We start from the raw sequence: 24,527 nt of genomic DNA on the forward strand, positions 1-24,527 counted from the left end.
AGAACCTGCATTAGTTTATCCAGTTCCGGAAGAGGTGTATTACATTAAATTAACAAAGGAAAGAGAGTTAAAGCTCTATCTACCAATAACATCCTCTTTTATAAGGTATTTGCCCTGGATCTCACAGAGAGGGATTTAATCTGTGCAAGAATATGTGCCCCAGTCAGGTTATTTCAACACTACACGTGGAGAATATCTGCAGTCCCTCACACCTGCACGCAGCACGCTCTGTCCACACACCCATCCCTGAAACCTCTAACTCCCAAACAAGTATCTGTCACGGAATTAAAAACTACTTCTAGTTTTCACTTTCATGACAGATCCTGTTGGTATGAACCTGGAATACCTGCCTTGTTTTCAACTCACAGCTCTTCTCAACATTGGACAGCAACAACACTTAGTTCGCTTTCATCATGTAAGTGAGGATCAAAAAGGAAACATCTCCATTTTTATTTCTGAGCAAGTCAAACACTTTATTTTATCAAATTGCCATTACACTTGCTTTTTCTGTGTTTCAGTCTGGAGGTGCCAAAGGAACACACACCTCTCTATCATTTGTGTGTGACTCCATCATGGCTGAGAGCTATAGTACAGGCAGAAAGGCCATCAGATGAACTAAAATGCTGCTGTTCAGTGTTACGAGTCTCCCTCCTTTAACACTTCTCTCATCCTACAATGAAGTTGGTTAGAAGTGTATGAGAAAACCTCTAAAGGAGGCAAGGAGTGACACACCCCAATACTTGCACACAGCTCCCTTATGTGCACGAGTTGCACTTCTGACCTGGGGGCAGTGACTTTGCGAAGTGGCTCTCTGGCCATCTGCAGACACACACATCGAGGAGCGTGTGCGCAGGAACACTCACTGCACCTGAGCCCAGGGAATCCCTGGCTACCAGCTGGATGCTGTATGGCCAGAGGTAGTTCACATACTCATGCACACACACGAACACAAGCAGACTACAGCAAAGACTGCATTTAACCACTTCATCTTGATTTGTCACATCTTCCCTATGGTTAACACTGAGCAGAGCTGCCATTACCAATAACCTAGCGCCATGCAATTTCAGCTGTTTCTGGCAGGAGAAATGGACGTTCCTGATCCCAGGACAAAGCAGGTGGAGAAAGAGGAAAGAGTCTCACTTATTTCAGGATGAAAAACCTCTCTCATAACCGCAACTCCATTTGCAAAGGTGAGCTCTGTTGGCATGTTTGCCTGCTGTCAAGGTTGAATTTGTTTATGCCCCGAGCACAGCGAGCACACGTGGCAGAGCAATCCAGCTCTCCACGGCCAGCCCAGCACATACCATTCTCACCTAGGTGGAGAATAGGAATCACTCCCTTGGCACTGAAACCAGCAGCAGGGTGTCTGGGTGCTGACAGGCTTTGGACATGTCCACTTGTCCTTTACACATGGAGCTGAAGACACCGATCTGTCTCCTAGGAGTTGTAAAATAGCAGCTGGATATGAAGGGTCCCTTGCAACACAGGCAGGATCCCAAGCAGTGATCCAGGTACACTACCTGTTTGGACTGGTTTGGTACAAGTCTCTACCATGCTACTCACATCCACTGCACGCTCATAAAACATACAGAACAAAACCTGTAATGGGCAAAGATGTGAGAGAACACCCCTCTTGAATAAGTAGTTTTAAGCAATAATTCCACTTGTAATGTCTGAGGAGGAAATTAATGAAGGCTATCAAGAGAGTTTGGGACAGAGAACACACTTGGAGGACAAGTATTTTGAAAGATGGCACTGTGTGAGAAGCAATGATTTCACTACAATGGAAATAAACCAATGGGGAATCTTCTGATTGTAACAGAAGAACCATGGGAGGGAAATGTTATTTTGCAGTACAGAGGAACCATGAGGTGGATAGCAAAGACGCTGTCATCCTTTCCTAAAACCCTCATCATCCTACAAAAACATGCATCCTCTGTTTAGGTAGGGGGTTATGCATGTGGCCCCTTCCTAAACTTTGGATCAAAGAAACACGTGGGGCAAAATGACCATCACCTTGAACCACTACCTTGGGGGAAAAATTAAGACAAAGGATCAAAAGACTAGACAAAAAAATAGCACAAAAATGCTACAGGCGAACAGATGCATCTCCACCCCAAGAGAAAATGATTCCTTTCTAATACATTCATGTAATGTTTTGTAGATATTGAAAATATTCCAAAGCACAGCTCAGTGTAAACAGCAAGCTGGGTTTCCTCCTGCTCTTTAGCATTTCTCTTTGTTTACTCTCCATTTGAGGACAGAAAAAGCCTACATGTGAGCACTGCAAATGGTGTATTTCAGGATGGATGGGGCATTGAGAAAGGCAGTGATGAAACACAGACTTATGCAGCCTCCAGTAAAATACTATGTACTTTGCCTGAGCCACCAGGGTCAAACAAAATTTATAAAAAAAAAAAAAAATCCAGTGTCTGCTTTATGAATACTTCTTACTTGTGTGTGGAAATAATCTGATACCATGGTGATGGGAAGACTAGAGAGAGCTAGTCGCAAGCTTAGAGAGAGAGATGTGAAAAAGATATTCTGGGGTGTGTGTGTTCTCACCCCCATTGCCTTCTTGCTCCCACACCCCATGTCTCAGGATTAGAGATCCCGTGGGAAACTGCCCTGGCAGTGCTTCTGGAAGCAATGCCCAGCCAGGCCAGTTCACCCATTGCGAGGAGAGGTACTTGGCTAGAGACGCCAGCTCCCATCTGCGAGCCCAAATGGCTCTGCTCAGCCCCTGCTCATCTCAGGAGAGCCTGGCATGCTCATCTGGTAAAAAAAACAGCCCTTACCTTTGGCAATCAGCTCCTCCAGCTCTTGGTCGAATCCTTGTCGGTGGCATTTCCTCCAGAGCCCCATATTGGTGGAGTTGTACTGTCTGTTGCACTCATCGACTGCGCTCATAGCAAAGATCTGCCTCCTGTTTCTTGCCAAGAGGAGTTTCCCTTCCCAGCGGTCCAACCTAGACCTGCTGGCCCTGAGAGGCAGGTTGTTGTTGGAGTTGTAAATGAAGCCAGGATCATTTCTCTTAGTGGTGATGCTCTTGCACCTCTCTCTGTGCTTCCTGGCATCAGTTTCGTACCAATGGTCAGAGCAGATTGCCACAGCCAGCATGCCAAGGGCACACAGAGCTAAAGAGAGGCCAGCATAGAGCAGTAACCTTCCAGCAGCCATGCCTCAGCTTCACAGAAACACCATGGACATCTTCACAACAGGCAAAGCCGTTGGGGGTGAGACCACGCACAAACCTCCGAAGCAGCTGCTAGGTGTCACTTGGCAGAGACTGCCTCAAACATCCCCAACTCCCGTGGCTCACATCCACGCTGCAGAGGGATGCTGAGAGCACTACAAAGTTCTGCCCTCGAGGCAGTCTTGGGGTCTCATCTGCCTCTTCTCTGCAGAGGAGACCTAGTGAGGAGAAACACAGCCTTCCACCAGTGACCCACCTACACAAAGATGTCCTGCTCCCCTCACCGCGAGCACCCGGGCGACGGGGGCTGAAGGGATGTATCCCCCCTGAAGAGACCTGATGGCTGATCAGTCCATTAATCTCTTTCAATCTGGCCCGCTCAGAAATCCAGAAGAGATGGCTTTCAGATCAGCAAGCTCACTACAGCATCATCACAGGACAGAAAAGTTCAACAGCCTGACATCTCCCACTTGCAAAAAGCCAGTTGTCCCGGGTTCAGGAATGGGTGACTTCCCTTTTCTTTGTCAGTGGCTCAGCAAGAGCATCATCATCTGGACGGCCGGTCACTTGCTTGGGTTTAAAGCGGGGTCGAAAGGGAGGGAGCACGACGGGGGGAGCAATCTGTTGTTGTTGTTGCTGCTGCTGCAACTGCTACTTGCTGCTGCTGCTGCTGCTCCTGCTGCTGTTTGAAATCGTGGTTAAAACATCCCCTCCCCGGCTGGCTCTGGGAACGCGGGCACGCACGGGTCTCTCCCTCAGCACACTTCGCCGACAGTCACTGGCATCTTGGCTTCGGAGACACCTCGGCTTCTCTCTGCCAGCCTTGCCATTCACTCGCCTGCTCTTGTCGCCGGCGCTGTCATCCAGCAGCGAGCGTCGCGCTGCCTTCCCTCCCCGGCGCGCCGGGCAGCGCTCCGGCAGCCTCCCGGCTCCGGGCCGGGCAGGGGCGGCGGGAGCAGCCGCAGCCCGGCAGGAGCCGCCGCCGGCCGCGCACCGCCCGCTAGGCAGCGCGGGGGACAGCCCTCGGCCCCGGCATCCTTCTCCACACACACACACACAGACACACGCTGCTGCCCCCCCTTCCGCCGGCAGCTGAAAAGCTTCCTCCGTCCCCGGCGCTGGGATGTGTTGTGCACAGTTTTCCTAACACGGCGGCACGTTAGCCATCTGCAAGATGAAGGCAGGCAGGGCTACGGCTGGCGGAGAGGATGCTGAGGAACGGGGAGGGGAGGGAGGTCGGGGGAAACCGAACCAAAACAAACCGGGGCGGAGGGGCGGAGGTGGGGGGGAGCTACACACCTTACACGGGGAGAGGAAAGCAGCCCCTAACTGTTGTCAACAGCTTTCGGGCTGCACCATTTCTCTGCCATATGGCCCGATCTCCTCGGCGGAGCTGAGATTTTCTAGCACAGCAGCTTCATACGAATCGTATCCTCGGCATCAGTAGTTATATATTCAGACATATTTTTCTCTCCTTAAATTTTCACTCCCTTTCTCTTTAATGGGAATAACTCACCCATCTTGTAGAGATCAAGTGCAACAGAAGGCGAACTGGAGTCCCCAAGCTTTAGAAATCTCATTTCACCGTTTTTAACCCAAATAATAGCAAATCCAATCTTCTGTACACCTGGGAATCTTTCCTTGTTCAAACACCGAGCCCTGCAGCCTTGGCCGAAGCCTACAGACCGAGCATACAGAGCGCTGAGCCAAAAGCCAGTGATGTCACCCATGCAACGTGAGACTCATTTCTTATTTCTCTATCCTCCTTAAAGATAAACTGCACCACTTCCCAGGCAGGAAATGTCGAAGCCTTAGTCTCTTAAGAGGGAAAAATGTAAAACCTGGATTTAACTGAATCCTGACCATTCTTGATCACAAGCCCTTACATTATGTCAACCAAATCCAAAACACACAGAGCTATTTCTCACTGCACCAAAAAAAAAATCCCAACCTGCTTCAAAATACAGAGAATTAGCTTGAAAAAACCCCTGGATTGTAGACCTGTGTGATCCAGAAAGCTGAGGCCTCCAGACTGAACTGTCTGAACTGAAAAGGAAATACACATGGTCATTTCCCTTGCACCAAAAAGGTCTGGATGCTGGCACATCCTGATCTGTGAGTACCACAGCATCCTGGAGGTGACAGAGGAACCAAGTCAGCCCCATCCAGTATTTGGCTCCCAGTGATTCCACAGCATGAACAGCAAACAATGCAGTTGCTCCTACTGCACCAAAACATCCACAGCCTAATGCCTGCCCACAGATGCATGCTGCAAAAATCTACATCCATGCTGGATCCTACCAGCTTTTGGCCCCTGAATCCCAAGCTGTGTCATCTGAATTGAAAATAAGCACAGCCTTTCTGGGGCTGGTGACAGCCCTTGGCCCCAGGAAGGGAGTCCTGCGATTTCACTAGCTTTTAACCCTAGCCACCCAAATTGTACTTGCTCCAGTGGGGAGAGCAGATGTGAAATGTAGTAGCTCTTTGTGCATCAGAAATACATACCTGGATTGTCTTGTGGAATACAGTTGCAACAGGAAAAAATTAACCCACATGGCTGGATCGTAACAATTTTTGGCCTTTTTTGATAATAATTGTATTATCAAAAAAGGCAAAACAACTCCTTCCATTTTACCTGACAAAACCAGGGCCCATATCCACTGGGATTTGCAGCTATGGAAGAGTATCTGTCCCATTAAACCATTTTTGGTGTGAAATATACTGTATTCTTTAAACTCCTTGCGGGATTATGAAACTGGCAAAGAAAAGTCACTCATCCAAACCATAAAGGTTACAATCATCTGCATCTACTGAACCAGGTCTATTGCAAAATTTCAGCGTTGCATGATGAATATTAACTGTATCTGGAAAGCTCTAGGTAAAGTTCATTGTTTTACTGAAACATGGGACTGGTTTATTTTTTTTAGCAGTAACTTCCCTCTGGTGTTAATAATAACAGCCAGTACTTAAGGGTCTAAGGTTTTCTTAAAATTAGTTCTGCACAGATGGATCTACTTCTGTAACTGGATTTTTCAAGCAACTACATGTCAGTAGATAAGAAGAATTAGATGTTACAGTGGGCCTGGAGCAGCCATACTTGTTGTCTGTTCCGAGATAAAATGTAGAGGTTTGTGGTCAAAAAGCTGTTGGCTCCTATAAGAAGATGATGAACAGGTTTCTTGTATCACACCCACACAGAGATGAGAGTGCACCTGGATTTCTTTGTCAATTTTTAGCGTCAAGTCCCAAGCTGAAGGATGAGAACAGGGAATAGGCCTAATTTTACCAACCATGTATTTTGGCTGATTGTTGGATTTTCTATTTAAGCACGAGATTCCGCTGAGTTTATTCTCTATTTAGACTGAACTGGTAAACAAAACTGTTCTCTGTCTAAACACCCATTTTAGACAGAACTGGAAGACTGGGGCTAAGAGCAAAATGGAGGATCCAGCTACTAGAACTGTTTTTCTCATTATACTGGCCAAAGATATGTGAGGGGATAAGAAAATAATATAATGGAATCACACCTACATTTCTTTTTATGTTAAGCATTAGGATTACAGTCCGAAGAGCCAAGATTTGGTTGGACCCAGGGAGGTCCAGGTGCCAGGTTTTCCCATCACACTCCAAGACAGTAAGACAGTTTGGGGCAGGGGGACTTTTGTACCTGGAGAAGCCAGACTTGTTCCCTCTTCTCATTTTTAAACATGGGTTTGAAAGCCAAAAATTGTCATTCAGTTCCAGGTTTTATCTTTTCCTCTGAAAAGGCATTTCAGTGGCAGTTTCTATGCTTTTTTTTTTTTTTTTTTTTTTGCTTGCATTTGTAGCTTTATCAGATGGCAGTCTGTATCTTTCTGCAAGTCACCTTAAACATATAACTGTAGGAGAAACTGTTGGATTTTATCCCCATTTTAACTCTTAGAATTAAACATTTTTCTCCATCATCATCATTATTCCCTTCTTTTCAGGAGGGGCACAATATTGCTTGCTGCAGGCATTAGAAACCTTCCCTGTGTCTCTTCCCGGATTTTTACAGACAGCCCCTTTCTCAGCACAAACAGATCATTATTAAATTCTCCTCCTCCCACCCCACCCCCGCCTCACCACAGGGGGAAAAAAACCAGTCCTTGTCGATCTTCAGCTGCGAGAATGACATTTAAAAAAAACCCCACAACCCCTCCACCCACACTTGGGCACGCGACATGGAAACCGCTCCCGACAGTGAATTAAGGGCATCTCAGCACAGGGAGCTAATTCACGGGTCTGAAATAAATCAGGGAGTGAAAATGCACTTTCAGCGGCGGATTGAAAGCTGAGGCTTTCTTTCCTGCCAGTTACGATTTCAGTGATCCAGAGAGAAAGCTAAAGCACACGGTGCTCAGGAAAAATGTCTGAAGGCACGGGACAGAGGAGTGGAGCCCGGTGAGTCTGTTCAGAGCCAATTCCTTCTGACAAGCCGTGCGCTGCCTGCTACACCTCACTACGGATGGTGTCTTACAGCTAGGGCCAGTCTCCTCTCCATTCCCTCCCAGCATCGTCTCCGCTCTCCTTAGCATCCTCCAGCGACCATCGCCCACCGCCTCTCCAGAGAGCTCCAGACACAAAAGCAAAGCGAGCGCCTGTACAAAGGTACACAGAGGTGAGGTCTGGGGCTAGGAGGGGGGAAGGGCAGAGTAAATGGACAACCAATTGCAATTTGCTTTTCTTCGTCGGTTTTTGGGGTTTTTTCTGTTTTGGTTTTTTGGGGTCTTTTCTACATCAAAATGACCTCCACCATATTTTTCTTCCTTCGTCTTTTTTTTTTTTTTCCTTTTAAAGAAAAAGAATTCAGTGCCATCTAGTGGGGGAGGGGATTGAGCAAGTCAAGGTGCTGCCCCTTCCCAGGGATCTACACTTCTAATTTAGTTATTCAACAGAGAGAGATGACCCTCAGTATTTCCCTGCTCTCTCTGTGATCTTCACCTCCCCAGAAGTGATGTTTAATTTACATAGGCTCCAGCCTTCGTTCTTTGAAAAGAATCACCTACTGAAGTCACAGGAACTCGTCCTAGTGTTATATTACCTGAAGCAGTACTGGCTCTGGAGGCAGTTCGCTGCCTTAATTACAGGATTTCAAACACAAGACAGTAATCAAACCAAACATAGATATAACAAATTATGCCTACTAATATTTTTTATCATTCCAGTGCACCTTGGATACTGGTGTACGTGACTCCTCAGCATGCCAGCCCTTCTAATAACACAGCCATAAAAGATGCTAACATAGAAGCATCTTATGATAACTCCCACAAACACTTGACCCATCATTCAAACAGATTTTGGGTGTTCAGGTGACTCAGAACAAGCAGAGGCTCTATAAAGGAAGATCAGAACCACAAAACACCATATAAAAGTTTGTAATCTAAATCCCAGGAATTAACCAGTTGTCAATGTCCCTTCTATTTATTTTTTTAATAGAAAGAGTTTTTCAAAGGGAAGCATCAGCCAGCTGCATAAACATGGGCTGGCCACACACGCACATACACACGTGGAGACACAGAGAATAGGCACACAGCTGTCTACACACTCATGTGTAGCTGTGCACACACTGATATCTAGCTGCACACAACAGCACCTCGCTGCATGTCCTCTGCCCTCCCCACCAGCAGCTCCCAAAAGGGATTGCTTTCGCTCTCTCTAAAAAAAAGAAAACAACCCACCAACATTTGGATTGTAAAGTTAAGCAAGTTAGTGAATGCCAGATTTAAGACCACCCATGGAACACTAATTTGCCCAGCATGCAAACACACTATGATACAATCTTTAATAACATGATTTCTGTTTCCATGGGTCTCCCATTTTTTACAGTGCAAAGGATAAATGTTGCTCACTTAATGAACACTATTCAAATTTTCTCCTATCCTTATCACCCAATGTGTGGTGCATGTACTATTTATTACAGAGCATCTAGATCCTGCATTGCATACAGAATGATTAATTTCCTCATGAGTTTTTCTATAGTGGTGCTCTAATTGTAGTGTTGGAGGGCTGGGGGTTTTTTACAAACATCAAGGAACTTACCTTCACAGCTCCCTGCTGAGGAACAGAGATAAAAGGCAGTATTTTCAAACATGTCAGTGTATTTTGGGTACTCTATTAAAGGAGCTTAGAACCTAAACTTCCAGAGTACTTAGCACCTTCCTTCCTCAGAGAGCAGCTTGCAGACCCCCTGGCTTTAGACACAGTGGACAGTATTTCCACAAATTAGTGCATGGGTGACTGCAGCTGGATACACAGAAAATGGGCACCACATGGACAGAAGTTGGGAAAAATGTAATTTTTTTGAGTCACCAAGCTTCATAACAGTAACTCTCACAATGGGTGAAATAAAATCCAATTTTCAGTTTCAATTCAAATGCCCGTGACCATGATTTTTCCTACCTGTATTCATCTGCTAGGCTCACTACAGAGCCTCCAAACTGTCCACCAAACAGCCACCATCTCACGACTGCAGAGTCCTGGTTCATCTGCCATCTACTGTGATCTGGGCAGAAAGCAGGATGTGATCATGTATTTTACCTCACGACCACAAGTCACAAGTGAATGGCAATCCATGGGCAAACTTTAGTCTGGTATTCTCTTAGTCTTGATTTACTGACCTGGAGTTGTGACAAACAGGGGAAGCACACATGAGCTGAGTCAAAATTGATCAGGGGTCAGGAGCTGAATGGAGTGAACCATCAAAAGGACAGATTTGCTTTTGGAGGAAGCAAAATGAATTGTTGGGCAGAAGGCAGGAGGATGGGTAGGTGAGAAGTCCTATATCATATTTTTCAGTAAAGCAGAGGGAATGGCCAGCACCAAATGGCCTCAAACAGAGACAGGTAAAAGACAGTACACAGAGGAAAAGAACCATAGGATAATGTTGTTTTTCCAAACAGCAAAACAAAAGACTGGTGGCTTTTCCCTAAAATTGCTTCCTCCTGTGAAAACTTACTCTTCAGTATTTAGCTGTCAACTGTCAAAACCACATCACTGTTGGCCACCTAAGGCTGCACTATGGACACAGCTATGTATGATAATCACTGCTGCTCATGAGAACATCTCCAAGAGTGCTTTTAAGCTCAGACAAAACAAGGATGAACGATTTTAAACAAAACTTTTCCCCAAGCTTCCCACTGTGGACATTGTGCTTGGGAAATGTCAGCCCAAGAACTTAAAAGTGTAGCAGAGCTATAAGCTGCAGAAAAGAAGGCCTTGTAGGCAAACTCATCCCTGGCACCCCTGCACTACCTCCACACAGCCCAAGGGTCCATGGGCACTGTGGTGAACTGCAGAAGGACCTGGGAGATATCACTCCATCTCTGAAGGCATTGCCAACAGCTTTAGGTTTTTTTCAGCCAGGTGGTAGGATCTAAATCTAAATCTAATGGTAGATCATGCCACATTTAACATGTCGAGTTCTAAAGTAAAACACTGGGGAAAGACATTCCTGTCTCCTGAGTAAACACTCAAGTGCTTCCAATAACAGAGAAGCAAGAACAGATTTAAGAAAAAGAAAAGGCCTAAGCTGTACAGGTGTAAGCCTCCATTGAAAGAGAAAGTTCTGGTAGGAGACAACTCAGCTAAAGCACAAGGGCAATATTTAGCCCTCAAGGCTCTTTCAAATTCATCCCCCTGCAACAGAAAACAGATCTTAGCCCCTGCATTCACAAGCAGAGATTCAGCTCCAGTCTGCTGCTCTCTGAGATCACAGCAGCCACTCTGTGTCCTGGTTATTGTCTTGCCAGCTTGGTAATCAACATCTTCAAATTCTACAGCTTCTTCTCCTCTGAGCTTTCACACGAGCAGACCTGTTTCCCCAAAAACCTCGCTAAGAGGATTGCTGTTTCATATAAGCCCATCTCTGCTTCCCCCTGGTTACCTTTTGGATACATCAAGCCCAGCCTACCACCCAAAATCCTGCTACAGGAAAAACCCATTGCCTGCTGCAGTGAGGAAGGTGACATTGCTTTGAATGCAGGAGTTGTACAGCAAGGTCATTTGCTGCCTAAAGCCAGCTACAAAAGCAAGATGGCTCTCAACATCCCCACCATTGGGCTCAGCTGAAAACAGGAGATATCACTTCATTAAAATTCATAGATCTTGTGACTCTTACAGAAATAGCAAGAAGAATCCAGGATGGCAGAGACAAGATATTAGGGCCAAAGAGTACTGATTGAGAGCAAAAACTCAGACTTCTGTCTGCCAAAAGTAAGCATATTTGGTAAGAAGCAGCTTTTATTCCATAAGTTACATCTGATACATTGACCTTCAATATATTACCTGATTAATTATATATACCTGATTAATTCTGGTTTTTCTGAACTGCATCAATATGTAGTTCATATAGGCAGCCTAATATGAAGGTGCATCTGCAGTACTGTTAGTTTGCTTGACATGGCAAGTCACACCTTACTTTCCTAAACTTCTGACAGATTTCAGAATGCATTGTTCATTCCCTGAGAGATTTTCAGACATGGTTTCTATCAACAGTGTTTTGTGAACTAATCCAGTGAAAGACAGAGCCACAGCCTCTGTAGATGCATAACACGGTGTTTCATTGTGAGTGTATCACATCTGTGATTGGCTCCCAGCTACCAATTCAATTTGTTGCTTCTTTTAGTCACAAAAGAAAAACAAGGATTAGCTAAAAATCCAAATTCATCGATCATAAGAAACCATCACAGAAGCAACTGGAGAGAAAACCAGTAAGCAAAACAAAAAACAGCACCTGCTTAGAAAAACTATATTCTCTAAAAGCACTCTCCTTCTTTTTGGAACACGACTCAGAAGCAAGACCTCAATCTTAATTTATTCTATTTGGCTGTGAAGTCCCAGCAGGGTAGATTAATTTAAATAACTTTTTTTTTTTAAAAAGGCGTATACAAATATATTGTGTGCTGCTGTAAAAGCAGCTGACATGTAGGATGATAAACTCTCTATTAAGACACAAGCACACTGCCATCTTCAACAGTTTTGCATTTACTTCTCTACAGTTATTATCACCAAATATATTTGTATCAAAATAAAGTAGTTGGTTCTTCAGAGTTCATCCATTTGTACAGTTCATTTCCCCACCTCAAGCTTTAGAACTGTGATATCACAATTACACCTCGTATGCTGAAGTTGTTCCAGGGAAAACTTCTGGGCCCTGAAAGACAGGCACTTATTCCCCTTTGCTGCAAAGGCCTTCAGTAAGTACCCACCAAAGAAGAAACCATGGGGAGTACCAAGCTTCAATGACCATACCCTGATCATCCATGATAAAAAAACTGGCCTGCAAGAAGTTACTTCTCTTGTTTCCAGAGAAATAATGTTTCCAGGACTAAGGAATAAAATTTCCCAAGGACAAAAAAAATGAAAAAAAAAAAAAAAAGAAAATTTGGGACTCACAGAGATAAAGTCTGAAGAAGGAATTTTTCTCAGGAAAAAGGGAACAAATGTCCAGAAAGCATGTGTAGGAGCACGACTTATTCAGCCTGGGTACTAGCAAGGTCAGAGAGAAAGAACTGAATGAAAAACAGCCTCTGCAGAATGCTTCCACAGGCTGAAGCAACTGAGGCTGAGAGGTGCGTGCAGGATTGATTATGATTCGCTAGACAGGCAAATTCTAAAACAGAGAGCAGCTCTGGTTACATAACTAACAGCAGCCTCATGTCACCCACCAGGACTGCAGTGAAGAACTTCAAACTAAAACCAAAAAAAAAAAATCTGTTTCCATAACTCTGCCTTCAAAAGACTCTGTGAGGGGGAAAGATTGATCAATGATGCTTAGGTCTACAAAGAGCACTACTGAAATGACTGGGTACCTGGGAGTCCAGACAGATTTGGGAAATTGGCTGACTTACAAATCAAGGTAGTCAGAGTGGCTAACCAGAGTGCTCCCAAAGACCTAACCATGTGTCCTGTGCTCAGCACTGATCAAGATACCCTAAGACAAGAAGGGGCCTAAACCAGGAAAACATGGAGAGAAATCTCCATTGAAATGCACCATTAAAGGTCAAGAGGGATATACAATATCAGTCTGCTGAAACTCAGGGGAACCAACAGCTCACATACCCAAGAGGTCTAGATCCAAGGCAGTATCTTGAAAAGAGTTCAGCTTGAAGAAACAGAAATGTGAACTCAAACAGACCCGACTAGTCTCCTTGGATTTTCTGTTTAAGAGATTGATGTATTCCTGAAAATTCTGTTGCTGGAACATTTTTATTCACTCTGTTTTCACACTTGGTCAAACAGAATTAGAGATGAACAGTTTTTTGACCCCAGCTGAAAGCCTTGGAGGATGTCCTTTCAGATGAGGGTTGCAAGGAATGATGGAAGAGAAACTACAAGAGCTTTTATCAGCAGTGAGCCAGATGTCTCCATTATTTCTTCTCTTTTCGCTGACTCTGTCATTTTAATATTTTTCCTTTTTTTCCTCCCCTCTGCAATACTCTGTTCCAGCCAAAAAAGATGTGTCTTTGTTACTGTTGCCTTTAAAAGTTTTATGTGCATGTTGTTAGTAAAGTAACAACACTACTTCCGTAGTATGTTTTTCACTAGGGGAAGCTGAAGCATTTTCTAAGAATCAATTATTCTTCACAACCCATTTCTGAAGCAGACATCATTTTTCCCAGTTTACAGAGGGATGAAACGGCAGATAGGTTAATTAACTTGCTTAAGGTCATCCAGTGAGTTTGAAATGGAGCTGCAAAAAAACCCCAAGATTCAACAATTCCTATTCCCAATCCCTTCATCTAACCACTGAGAAATATCCCTTCTCTTCAGTCTTAAGCACTTCATTGAAATCTATCACTGACCATTTATCCCCACATATTGTTGAGCTACACATTAGTCAGTCTAAATGACAAACATGTAAGTGTGTGGAGATCCACAGCATCCTCCATCCCATGCCTGTTCAGCCTCGTGCAGCGCCTGCTATGCTGGACAGCTCATCTTCCATTAAAAATGGATGTGCCAGAGTTCTCCCAGAGAACTGCCAATATCATCTCAGGCATCACTCTGAGGGCACTGCACGAGAGACAAACAGCACTGACTCTCTTTCCCCAGGAGGAGGGAAGGCTGCCTCAACAGCCCGGCTGTTGGGGAAAGCAATAAACTCAAGATGCCAACTAGCTTTGAAAAATCATTTCTGTTTTTCTCTTATGCTGCATCTCCCTCCCAAGTGTTCCCAGTGCTAGATAGCTGGAGCAGCAGTATTTAATAGCAACATCTTTGTGGATTTCGCTCTGGCATTAGTTTGATGAGTTACTTTAAAGTCAAAATACCCTTCAAATGCCCACCCAAAGTCTGTCAGTCTCTTAACACTACACATTCTCTCCAGAGGGATTTGCAATGCAGATGTCTCCGTGGCTCAGCACGAATTGCTGTGCAACAAAATACAGTTGAAGTTTGCCAATTAATCATGAACACATAATGAATAACAAATTATTTCTAAACACGTTTGTAGCCAATGCAGTTTTAACAAATGCTCAGAGGGTCCTTCTGCTTACTCAGATGAAGATGATTTTGTTCCCTGATGTCAGTATTTATAAGAAGAAAATGTTAGAGATGATCTTACAGCACGATAGTTCTAAACATAAGACTTAGGAGTGAAGAGTTGCTCACTTTGTCATACAGGTACTACTCAAATGCCTCATTTTCAAGATCAAATGATACAAGTTCAGACTCTTTTTTCCTCTAAATGTCAATAAACAAGCACCAAGGAGCAAACTCTCACCCTGATGGGTTTTTTTTCTGGGTATACCTTTGCCTTCTCAGGACAAACAATGGATCAAGTGTTGCATTTTGTCAAAATTTTGCCTTAAAGCTGTCATTCAGTTAAAACTAAAATACATACACAAGATGAATTAACCAGATAAACAATTCCAGATCACTATTCATCAAATAATATAATTCCAGACAAAATTACTGCCAACTATTTGTAAAAAGATCTTTATTGTACTTCATCATGAGGTCTCTTCCTCCTTTTTTTTTTTTTCTATTTTGCTGCTTTCCATGTGTTCCATGCATGTCTCTCTACTCCCTTGATTTCTTTCCTCCACAACAGTCACTGTACCTAGAATGCCCATGTTGTCTTCTACCCCATGTCAACTCACTCTCCTTTAACTCCTTTCTAGGGTTTTCAGCTTTTTCACTCAGCCATCTCCCACTGATTTTCTTGCAAATAATTGCTAACAAGTCCAAACACTTTGCTCTGCTTGCAACAAAGCGCTCAGGAGGATCTAACAACAAATTCACAGAATTCAACTCATCACAAATCCATTCCCATAGTCAGTCTCTGCTGCATCCTTCCATTCCCTGTTATTATCAACCCCTAGCATGCCAAATCTAATTTGGACTGTGAAGACCTCAGAGTGGTGATGCTGAGTTTACAGTTGCTGGCAGAATCTAGGGACACACAGTGTCCCAGATACAGTGAGCAAGACCTTTTTGGCTCCATGGATTGCAAACCAGATCATTCTCTGTCTCTGCAAATTTGCAGATGTGTTGAGTTGTTGTTCTGTTGACTGATGTGACCCTGATTTTCCATCCTGAGTGTCTGTACGCTACCTTGCCGGCATGCTAACCCTGGCTGGGTGCTCTGCAAGCAATTCTCCTCATAACCACAGCAACAACAGTGCTACAGTGACATACATAGGCTTTTGCAAGTGCATATTTTTACTTAGATTAATTAATAATAATAATGGCTGACAAGGAGAAACAACTGAGCAAAAAAGGCAGAAAAATTTAACAAATGCAGAGCTGTTCATATCTGTGCTTCCATCACACCAAAAAAGCCATGCTGAAGCCTGCAGGTATAGGCAGCAACAATACTTGGAAGGAAAGAGGAAGATGTTTTCCAGTGGCCTATATGCCAATTTTCAGAGTGTGGGTAACATGCAAGTAGAATATTTTCATTGATGAGGAGGAATGAGATCAAACTGATGTAATTACGGAATCAGGCAGGATAATTTACCAAAATGGAATATTAAAATACTTTGCTCCAATCCTTTAACATAAATAAAGAAATTTGAAGACTGAGAAGGTCAGAGTGCTTATGAAACCACCATCATTATTTTAGAGGTGCAGAGACAGTAACTTGTTCAACCTAATCCTGTTGAAGAGGGGTGGAATGGAGTGGGGATGGCTGCAGAGAAACAGGCTGCTTATACCTCCAATGTACAAAAAGTGTGCTCAATTTGAAGCTGTGTGAGGAAAAAACCCCAAAAGCCAGAAGCCATGTCTCATTACACTTTCTAAAAACTCATTTTCTACGACAGAAGTTATTCCAGTCTGCATGGAAGATGTATTTTTGAACTCATAATGTTTAAACAACTTTATCATGGAACAAAAAGGGGGCGGTTGTTTAGGAGCCAGCAATCATAATTTGATTATAGCAAGGACATTTGTTATAACAAGGAAAAAGGACAGTCCCAGTCAGGGAAATTCTCTCTCTCTCTCCCTCACACACACACACACAGAGACACACACACACACAGACGGTTCAGGAAGACCTTCTCCATCAAGATGGGAGAAATGACGAGAAAATTGCGATTCAAAAATAGAGATAGAAATGCAAATGAGAATACTTATGATCTTACTCCATAAAGTCATGATTGCTTAATTAACAAAATGGCCAATTTTGGCGGAAGGACAACTTTGTCTCAGAAGCAAGGTGAAGGAAACATTCAGAAGTTAAAAGTATGGTATAGAACAACATAGAAAGGCAAAAATACAGGAAAAAAAAGTTCTGTTAATACAAAAAATGAAGACTATAGAAAATGCATAAGTGGTGTGACTACAGAAAGCAAAATGAGGAGTGCAACAATGCTGATGCACATCTAGAGATGGTAAAACAGCACAGAAATGGCAGAAATGCTAAAAACCTCTATTTCCTCCTTAGAAAGATTAAGGAAGAGGCACTTTTCTCATCGAGTAGAAAAAAAAAAAAGCAGCACTTTTCAGTCCATTAGTCAGTAATGAAAATGGTAAGCAGGATCTACTAGAGCAAACATTTTAAAATTAGGATATTTAGAGAACTTTTATAGGACAGCGTTTGAATACCTGGCTAAAGAAATTCCACGAATGTTAATTCTTAATCACAGAATCATAGAAAGGCTTGGGTCGGAAGGGACCTTAAAGATCATCTAGTTCCAATCTCCTCCCTGCCATAGGCAGGGACATCTTCCACTAGATCAGGATTATAAGGAAATTAGAGGATCATACCAACATTCAAAAAGGACAAGAAAGGGGACTGGGTTGCCCAGGCCATGAGGCTGCTCTTCCCGTGACAAGCACGGAAAATGTGACAGAAAATTAATCAGGGAAGGATGACAGAATAACAATTTGTTCAGTGCTTGGCAGAATCTGCTCTTCTAGAAAACAGGCCGAGCCAGACAAACTCAATTTCTTCCTTCGATGGCATTACACGTTTGGCATATAAATGTAATCACATAATTGTCATTTACTCAGATGTTTGCACAGAGTCTGATTTAGCACCTCCTGGCACTGATTAAAAATTAGCATAAATCAAGCACTGGGAAAGCTCATGTCTAGTGGGATTGGCAGTGGCCAAAGGGGTGCCAGGGGAAGTGTAGCAGGGTCAGGTGCCCATCTGTGTGCCTCAGGGGCTCCCCTGGGCACGCACCCCTCTCCGGGTTTGGGGCACGAAGGTGAGTGACCAACTCACCAACTTCACCAGTATCAAGAGACCAAGAGGACACTTGTGCTGAAAGACTGAGATTGTGCAGGTAAATTTGCCAAGGCAGATATATTTATGCAGCTGAATAACCATCCTTGAAAACAAGCAGCAGGAGGGAAGCAAAAGTTACGAGGGTAAGGACTGGCAAGGAGCACAGGAGACATGCGCCCTGAATTTGGAGTAGAGAAACAATCTCTCTAAGTGGTTTGGAGACAAACATTTGTGGCTCCCAAACTCTTCCTTTCATCTCCTTTCAGTAAAACCAGATTTTGACATTTGTCCCAGTTCACAGCCTGGTCAGGGCTGTGAGTGAAGACACCCGGCTTTCAGCTCTTTATGTAAACATATGCCTTCTCCCAAGAGTAAAACCAACTTGGTTTTACTAACTTCAACGCATGCTCTTATGAAGTAAGGCTGCTGACTGGACGTGTCACACCACCCTTCCCTGGCAAAACCAAAGAATAAGGCTCTACGTAGACTTGCCATCAGCTTTTAATGAGGATAACCGCTTTTCTCATTTCATTATTAGATTTAAGCATATAACTACAAAGCTGCTAACGGGAAGGCGGGGGGGAATGAGAGGAAGTCACAGCGAAAACGTTTTTGACTCAAGAGGGTGTGACCCTCTCATGGTGTGTGGCATTTCGGATTGTAGTGTGCACAGAGCCATGATCCTTGTGGCTCACTTCCAGCTCAGGATATTCTGTGATTCCGTGATTCCATGACCGCGGGGACAGCACCCGACCAGCCTGCACTGCGTGCCGGGAAGGAGGAGAAAAGCACCAGAAACCAGAGGGTGAGGAAGCAGATCCCTCCCTTCGCCGCCCGTCCCGCCCCTCGCGTCACTCGTGCGCGCCGCACGCCTCTCCGGCAGCGGCCGCCGCTCCTCGGGCCGCGGGTCAGCGCGGGGTGAGCGGGGCCGAGCGGGGCAGGAGTGGGGCTACGGGCTCCGAGGTGGCCGGGCTCCGGGCTACCGGGCTCCGAGGTGCCGGGCTCCGGGCTACCGGGCTGTGGGGTGCCGGGCGGCGGCCGTGTCCCTGGGAGCCGCAGCCCTCGGGCGCGTCCCGGCGCTCCCCTCCCGCGGGGAAGCGGGAGCCGGCGCGGGCTGACCTCCGTGGCGGCCTGGTCTTCCCCGTGTGCTCGTGGGAAAAGCCAGAAGGAACGCGGGGAAAAGAGCGTTCTCCTGGCGTGTTCCAAGTGAGAAGGGAGCGGTGTGAAGCAAGCTGGTGGATCGGGAATAAAAAATAACCTAGACCAGGACGGGAGAGCTTGGCTTTGGGTGGGAGTAGGGAGCCGGGAGCAGGTGGAGCGGCAGCACTGAACACTGGTTTTGGTGTAGGTGTGTTAATCCCCAGAGGGCGATCCTGAAGGTATCATTGCTGAAGGTGACAATAACAAAACTGCTCTGGTAACATCTCACAGAATTACCCTAGAACAGGCTTTGGATAGCTCTGGCTCTTGGGAGTCTGCAGCCTTTGCTTTGCTTCTCTCTCAAACGTTGTTAGGATTAATGGAGGTCTCCAGCCTTGGCTTGGGATGTTAAGATTCCTTTAGCGATTCAGAAGTGAAAATCAGGTTCCTCAGACCACAGGGTTGCACTGTTCAGGAGCTAAAGGTGTTTTCATTTTAAGGCTGCAGTAAGTAGAGATTAAGCAAGCAGTGTGTTTGAGTCTGGTGGTGAAGAGGTGCTTTCCAAGTCCTGTGACAAAGAGGTTGGGGGACAATTTGTTGCTTTGTCTCTGAATGTAGGAGTTCGTTCTGAAACAGATGATTTAGCAAAACTTAGTGATTTTTTCCCCCTGTAAGAGATGCTCAAGTTGAAGTGCTGCCCTGCAATCATTTAAGAGCTTCTGTCTTCTCACACTAGGCCTACTGCCTTAGCTTGAGGTTTCTGATGCTTTGCCTTCCCTTTTGTTACTTTTTCCATTATTCTCTATTCTCAAGTTACTTGTATTATTTTCATGCTTGATATTTTTTTTTCCTGCTTCCTTTAGAGTGCTTTGCTAACAGGAGTAAATCAAAGCAGGTCCTCCAATGGGCAGATATATGTAAGTGAGGTTAAGAATACTTCAGATTTGTGTTATTAAACAGCAGGCTCTGTTTAATCATACTGAAGTGGACTTAGCACTGTCTGTCTGATTACTCTTATCCATGCTCTTTAATTTGTTATGCTCATCTTCTGGAATCAGCTGTGCAATGTACTTTAAAACAAGAATTTTAAACTTTAACCTCAGTGTAATGCTCTTGAATGAACCTGCTTAATTTGTCTGAAGACTTATATTATCACTCATTCAAAAATGCAAAGTACAGACAAGATACAGCTACAAATACAGGATTATGGGATTCCTGTTCTTGTCTACTAGAACCCAAAGAAGGAGTAAAGAAGACTTAAAATGGGGAGAGTTAGAAAAGCTGAGAGAACACCCTTCTCACACTACTTTAAGAGAGTGGATGTTGTCTGGTGGCCTAATAACAACTGTTTTGTCTTCAGGGCATTTTTGTTGCAGAGGTCTTCAGGTGGGAGATGACTAAAAGAGAATGGGAAGCTGCTGATGGATTGTCTTGGAAAAAAGAATATTTTTTCATGGGAAAACTACTTTTTTCCTTTCAAAAAGAATAGTTATCATGAGAGACTGAAAAGAGAATGGAGAAAAAGCTGATGGAGATGATCAAGGGAAGGGACTTGAGATGGGAAAGATCTGTGATTCATATAAAGAAACATGATTTATTTATAGGCCATTGTTGTTAGATGGATTATAACAATATTTTAAATAGGGTGAGAAATTTTCATGAGGAAAATCTTCCAGGTTGTTTTCTCTGTATGTTCAAGTGGTGCCTTACCTTGTGTGTAGTCGGTGTATCGCACAGGTGCTGTTTTTGGCAGAGCTCACGCTGTAATTGTTCCTGTGGCTGGAGTTTAAAGGTTGTCTTGAGCAAGCTGAGAGGGATCTGCTAGTAAACCATGCTAGCCATGGCAAATTGTGGTGCAGTGTAGTTACTTTTATAGTTCGTATTGCTGTCTGTAGGCTGGGAATTGTACCTGAATTCATGTCGATGTTCTTTATGTGCAGGATTACGTACTAAGGATTAGACTGACTTTATGCGAGAAATGTGTGATGTCAAATGAGTGATCAGTGTATGATACATTCTTTTGTTTGCCTTAATTCTGGGATGGCTTGTTCTACTCAGCCATCTTAAGAGTTGTGGCTCTGTTTTGCAGGAAGGTCCGTCTGTCTGTGGGAGCCCACCGTTCCTGGGGAGATGTCCAATGTTTCCAGCTATGCCCTTCGGATGGCCCGGCTGAGTGCCCAGATATTCGGTGATGTTGTCAGGCCAACTGACTCCAAATCCATGAAAGTGGTGAAGCTGTTCAGTGAGCAGCCCCTGGCCAAGCAGGAGGAGGTGTACAACTGGTACCCCCCTCACAACACCTACTATGCTCTCATGAAGAAACTCCGCTTCCTTGGGCTCTACAGGTGCTTCCTGGGCTTGTAGGGTGGGAGCAGGACTGAACTGGGAAAGGGGTGGGTGGGAGTCTTGTTGCAGTTGTTTTCCTCAAGGGAAAGAGGAGAAATGTTTAGTTCTGAATATGGTACATGTGGAAATAGGCACGTGATTGTTGCACGGAGGGCAAGGAGAGCTAAGTGATTGCTGTGTAATTTTTACCAGAATTGGAATCTTTCGTGAGAAAGACTTGAGGTGTAGTTGTGGGCAAGCAGTTACCTAAGAAATAGTTCCTGCTTTGGCTTTGTGGGGAAGAGAAAAAAGCTTTCTCATAGACAAGAGATGGGTCTGTAGTTCTGAATATGGCAAATGAATGTGCTACAAAGAGGTGATGTTAGCACCAGTCTTACCATATATTTCTTAATCACTCCACAGGTAATAAATGAAACTTAGAAGAGAAGAAAAGTCTCTGTTAGGCCAGAGGGCCTTTTTATTCTTTAAAATAAATTAAATTCAATTCAAGGGTGATTTAAATAGTCTTGTTAATTCCAGCTTCATCCAAACTAGTTGTCTAATTTCTAAATGAATTTCCGCAGTCTGTGGCAGGGAGAATTGCACTGCTGAATAACATTAGCAGGAGTCAAATGTAGTTCTTTCACTTCAACCAGGTAGCACTAAAAATATCCTTAAAAGTGAGGCTGCAAACCCTGTATAGTCGAAACAGATTACCTGTTGCTAGTATGACAATACTAATCATCAAGGATTGCATCCAGGATGCTCTTGCTGTAGGTGGGTGTGCCAACACTTTCTAGAATAGCTGTTTGTTTAGGAAGAAAGCCTCAATGTGATGCTAATGTTCTTTACTCTTCTCCTTCCCCTATTAAGTTCCTTCTCTAGCTGCTGTGTATACAGAGTTGCTAGAGGATCAGGCTTGCAGCTCAGAAATGTGTAATGAAGAATCATAGACTAATGGGGCCGGTAATAAACCACAACTTTTTTGTTTCTATTTAGAGAAGTCGTGTTTAAAATAGCAGTGCAGCTATCTTAGGCCGCAGAGGATGCAGTTATGATTTTTGAAAGTCACTTTGCACTAAAAAATACAGGGACAGATTAATAGAGCTTATTAGAACATGATTGAGGATTAATTATCTCTGCCAGCTCCTTCATCCTCCTTCCTGTTTTATTCTCTTCTGAAGATTCTACCGGTACTGATGCCCTCTTCATAACTCCTTCCTGAAGTCACCTGAGAGCAGTGCCATGTGCTGTAATTACTGCTCAGCATGGCCCTGTTTCCTTAGGAGCTAATGACCTGAACACAGGAACACAATGTGCTGTGGCTACACTGCTGAGCTGGATAACAAGGGGGAAATCCTTATTCTTGTCTCTTGCTGATTTTTGCATTTTACTGCTCATTTAAACAAAGGGGATCAATACATGCAATTGAAATAATACATCTCTGCACACACCATATGTTGCTGAAAAGGTCAACCCTCTTAGTTCTGAAGGTATCAGAGGAAATATCTCATGTTATTATTCAGTGATACTGCCAGCAATAACATGCAGCAAGCTTCAGTATGGACTTCTTGGTTACAAAAAGTTTTGAGTTTTGTTTTCTTTATTAGCATATAGTTCAAAGAACCTTTCATATCTCTGCATCCCAAGAAGAAGAGTAAACTTTTTTCTCTCTTCACCGTCTAGGGATGAGCATCAGGACTTTAAGGAGGAGATGAGACGGTTGAAAAAGCTCCGTGGGAAGGAAAAACCAAAGAAGGGGGAAGGAAAGAGAGCTCTCAAGAAGAAATAGTGCTGTTTGAACAGTGTAACTGACTGCTCTGGAAATGCTGGGCAACAGCTGGAGAAGGCTTGGCATGTGAGCTGCGTGTGGGGCACAAGAAACACACTGTGAAATAGTGGACTCCACCTTGGGAATGCACTTGGGCCTTTGAAGTTTTACTGGGTTTGAATTTCTGTACTTTAAATATACTGTATATTGTAACAGTAATAAAGAAGTGCTCAGTGTTTTTCTCAGAACTGTTGTAGCTATTTCAGTTTTTCTTGATGTGGCAGTCTGTTTGCTTTTCATTGTCTGTTTTGCTTTCTTGTACTACTACCAGCACAATTCTGCATGTGGCCACAAAAAAACCCAAGGATTCCCACTTCTGCTGCTGCTTGTCAGTCTTACCTGTTATAATGAGTTTCATTTAAGGTAGCTCTAGTGCTAATTTTTTTTTTCAAGTTTTTTTAAGTTGCTGTTACTGTTGTTCTCTGCTTTTCACTGGACAATACTTCACAGACCACTGCTTGCCCACAGCACTCTCATCGTACCCTGAAGTTTTAGATACTACAACAGAAGAGGCTGAAATACTAATTCACTAAATCCATATAATAGTGGAACTATTATATGCAATAGGAATTTAAAATAGTTTTATTACAATAATTTTGATTGCCTGGAAGACATGTACAAAACACTACGTAAGATGATGAACATTTTTATTAGCCTTCAGTAGGGGTTTTATCACTAGGCTTCTTTGGTTACTAATATTAATGATCAGTGGATCTACATAAATTTGTAACACCAAGGTTATTAATTGAAGAGGTGCTGATTGTGTTAAAAGGTATTTCTGGTAAGCTGCACAGTTCTTGTTCAGTGTCCTTACTTCATGTTACCTGCTTTTCTAAGCTCTAAGAGAAGCTGATTTTAGGAAATCTGCAGTGTTGTGGGAGAAGCACCTGAGTTCTTACAGCAGTCAAAAAAATGCTGTAGAAGTTAGTATTTTATATGTATCTGCTCTGTACTGCAGTAGTAAGTTCCTCTCTAATTTAAAATCCTTTTAGTAACTTAGAGCCTTTGCTCAGTTCTAATGTGCTTAAGACATTTTTGTGTTCCATGTGTTGTCTGTAGGTTGTGACCTGTGTGGTACTGAAGTACCCAGAGCCTGTGATGGGCCCTCTGAGAAGTTCTTGGTTCCTGGGACATGTGCATGCAGCTGAGGGGAAGGGGTCTGGTTCCCTTGAATTCATCTTTGGCAAGAAGGGCAGCATGGAGTTGCACAATAGGAGAGGGAATATCCAAGTAGAAAGGTTGCTGCTGCCTGACGCTGTCAGGCCATCAGTGTGAGGGGTGAAGTTTTTCAGGTGCTTTGGTGAAGAGAAAGACCCATTCTGAACCTCTTCAGCAGA

The 24,527-nt window shown here is 43.9% G+C and overlaps 2 protein-coding genes across 4 annotated transcripts in view; one reads left to right on the forward strand and one right to left on the reverse strand.

Moving 5' to 3' along the window:
* Nucleotides 1-4,159, reverse strand: part of TMEM178B (transmembrane protein 178B) — a 223,850-nt gene extending 219,691 nt beyond the window's left edge. Inside the window, exon 1 of the mRNA XM_039570570.1 lies at nucleotides 2,799-4,159. Within this exon, the coding sequence (XP_039426504.1) occupies nucleotides 2,799-3,180 (382 nt within the window). The 5' untranslated portion in view covers nucleotides 3,181-4,159. The remainder of the gene's footprint in view (nucleotides 1-2,798) is intronic.
* A 3,287-nt stretch (nucleotides 4,160-7,446) lies between these two features.
* MRPS33 (mitochondrial ribosomal protein S33) lies at nucleotides 7,447-23,378 on the forward strand. Of its 3 annotated transcripts, none has more exons than XM_010410388.3 (3): nucleotides 7,447-7,835; nucleotides 21,124-21,379; nucleotides 23,046-23,378. In XM_010410388.3, exons 2-3 carry the CDS (start codon nucleotides 21,165-21,167, stop codon nucleotides 23,149-23,151), a joined length of 321 nt encoding a protein of 106 aa, XP_010408690.1. In that variant the 5' UTR covers nucleotides 7,447-7,835; nucleotides 21,124-21,164; the 3' UTR covers nucleotides 23,152-23,378. The 3 variants fall into 3 exon arrangements, with proteins under 3 accessions (XP_010408690.1, XP_010408689.1, XP_010408693.1); XM_010410387.2 differs by lacking the exon at nucleotides 7,447-7,835 and adding an exon at nucleotides 18,732-18,812; XM_010410391.3 differs by lacking the exon at nucleotides 7,447-7,835 and adding an exon at nucleotides 18,741-18,801.
* Nucleotides 23,379-24,527: the final 1,149 nt, after the last annotated feature.

Source organism: Corvus cornix, chromosome 1A (assembly GCF_000738735.6).
Source record: "Corvus cornix cornix isolate S_Up_H32 chromosome 1A, ASM73873v5, whole genome shotgun sequence".
NCBI classification, from domain to species: domain Eukaryota; kingdom Metazoa; phylum Chordata; class Aves; order Passeriformes; family Corvidae; genus Corvus; species Corvus cornix.

What these genes read in the sequence shown, in the direction of transcription:
- MRPS33 (XM_010410388.3), top strand. Translation starts at nt 21,165, where the DNA reads ATGTCCAATGTTTCCAGCTATGCCCTTCGGATGGCCCGGCTGAGTGCC. An exon ending in CGCTTCCTTGGGCTCTACAG is followed by an intron (nt 21,380 to 23,045) that starts GTGCTTCCTGGG and finishes TTCACCGTCTAG; the next exon opens with GGATGAGCATCAGGACTTTA.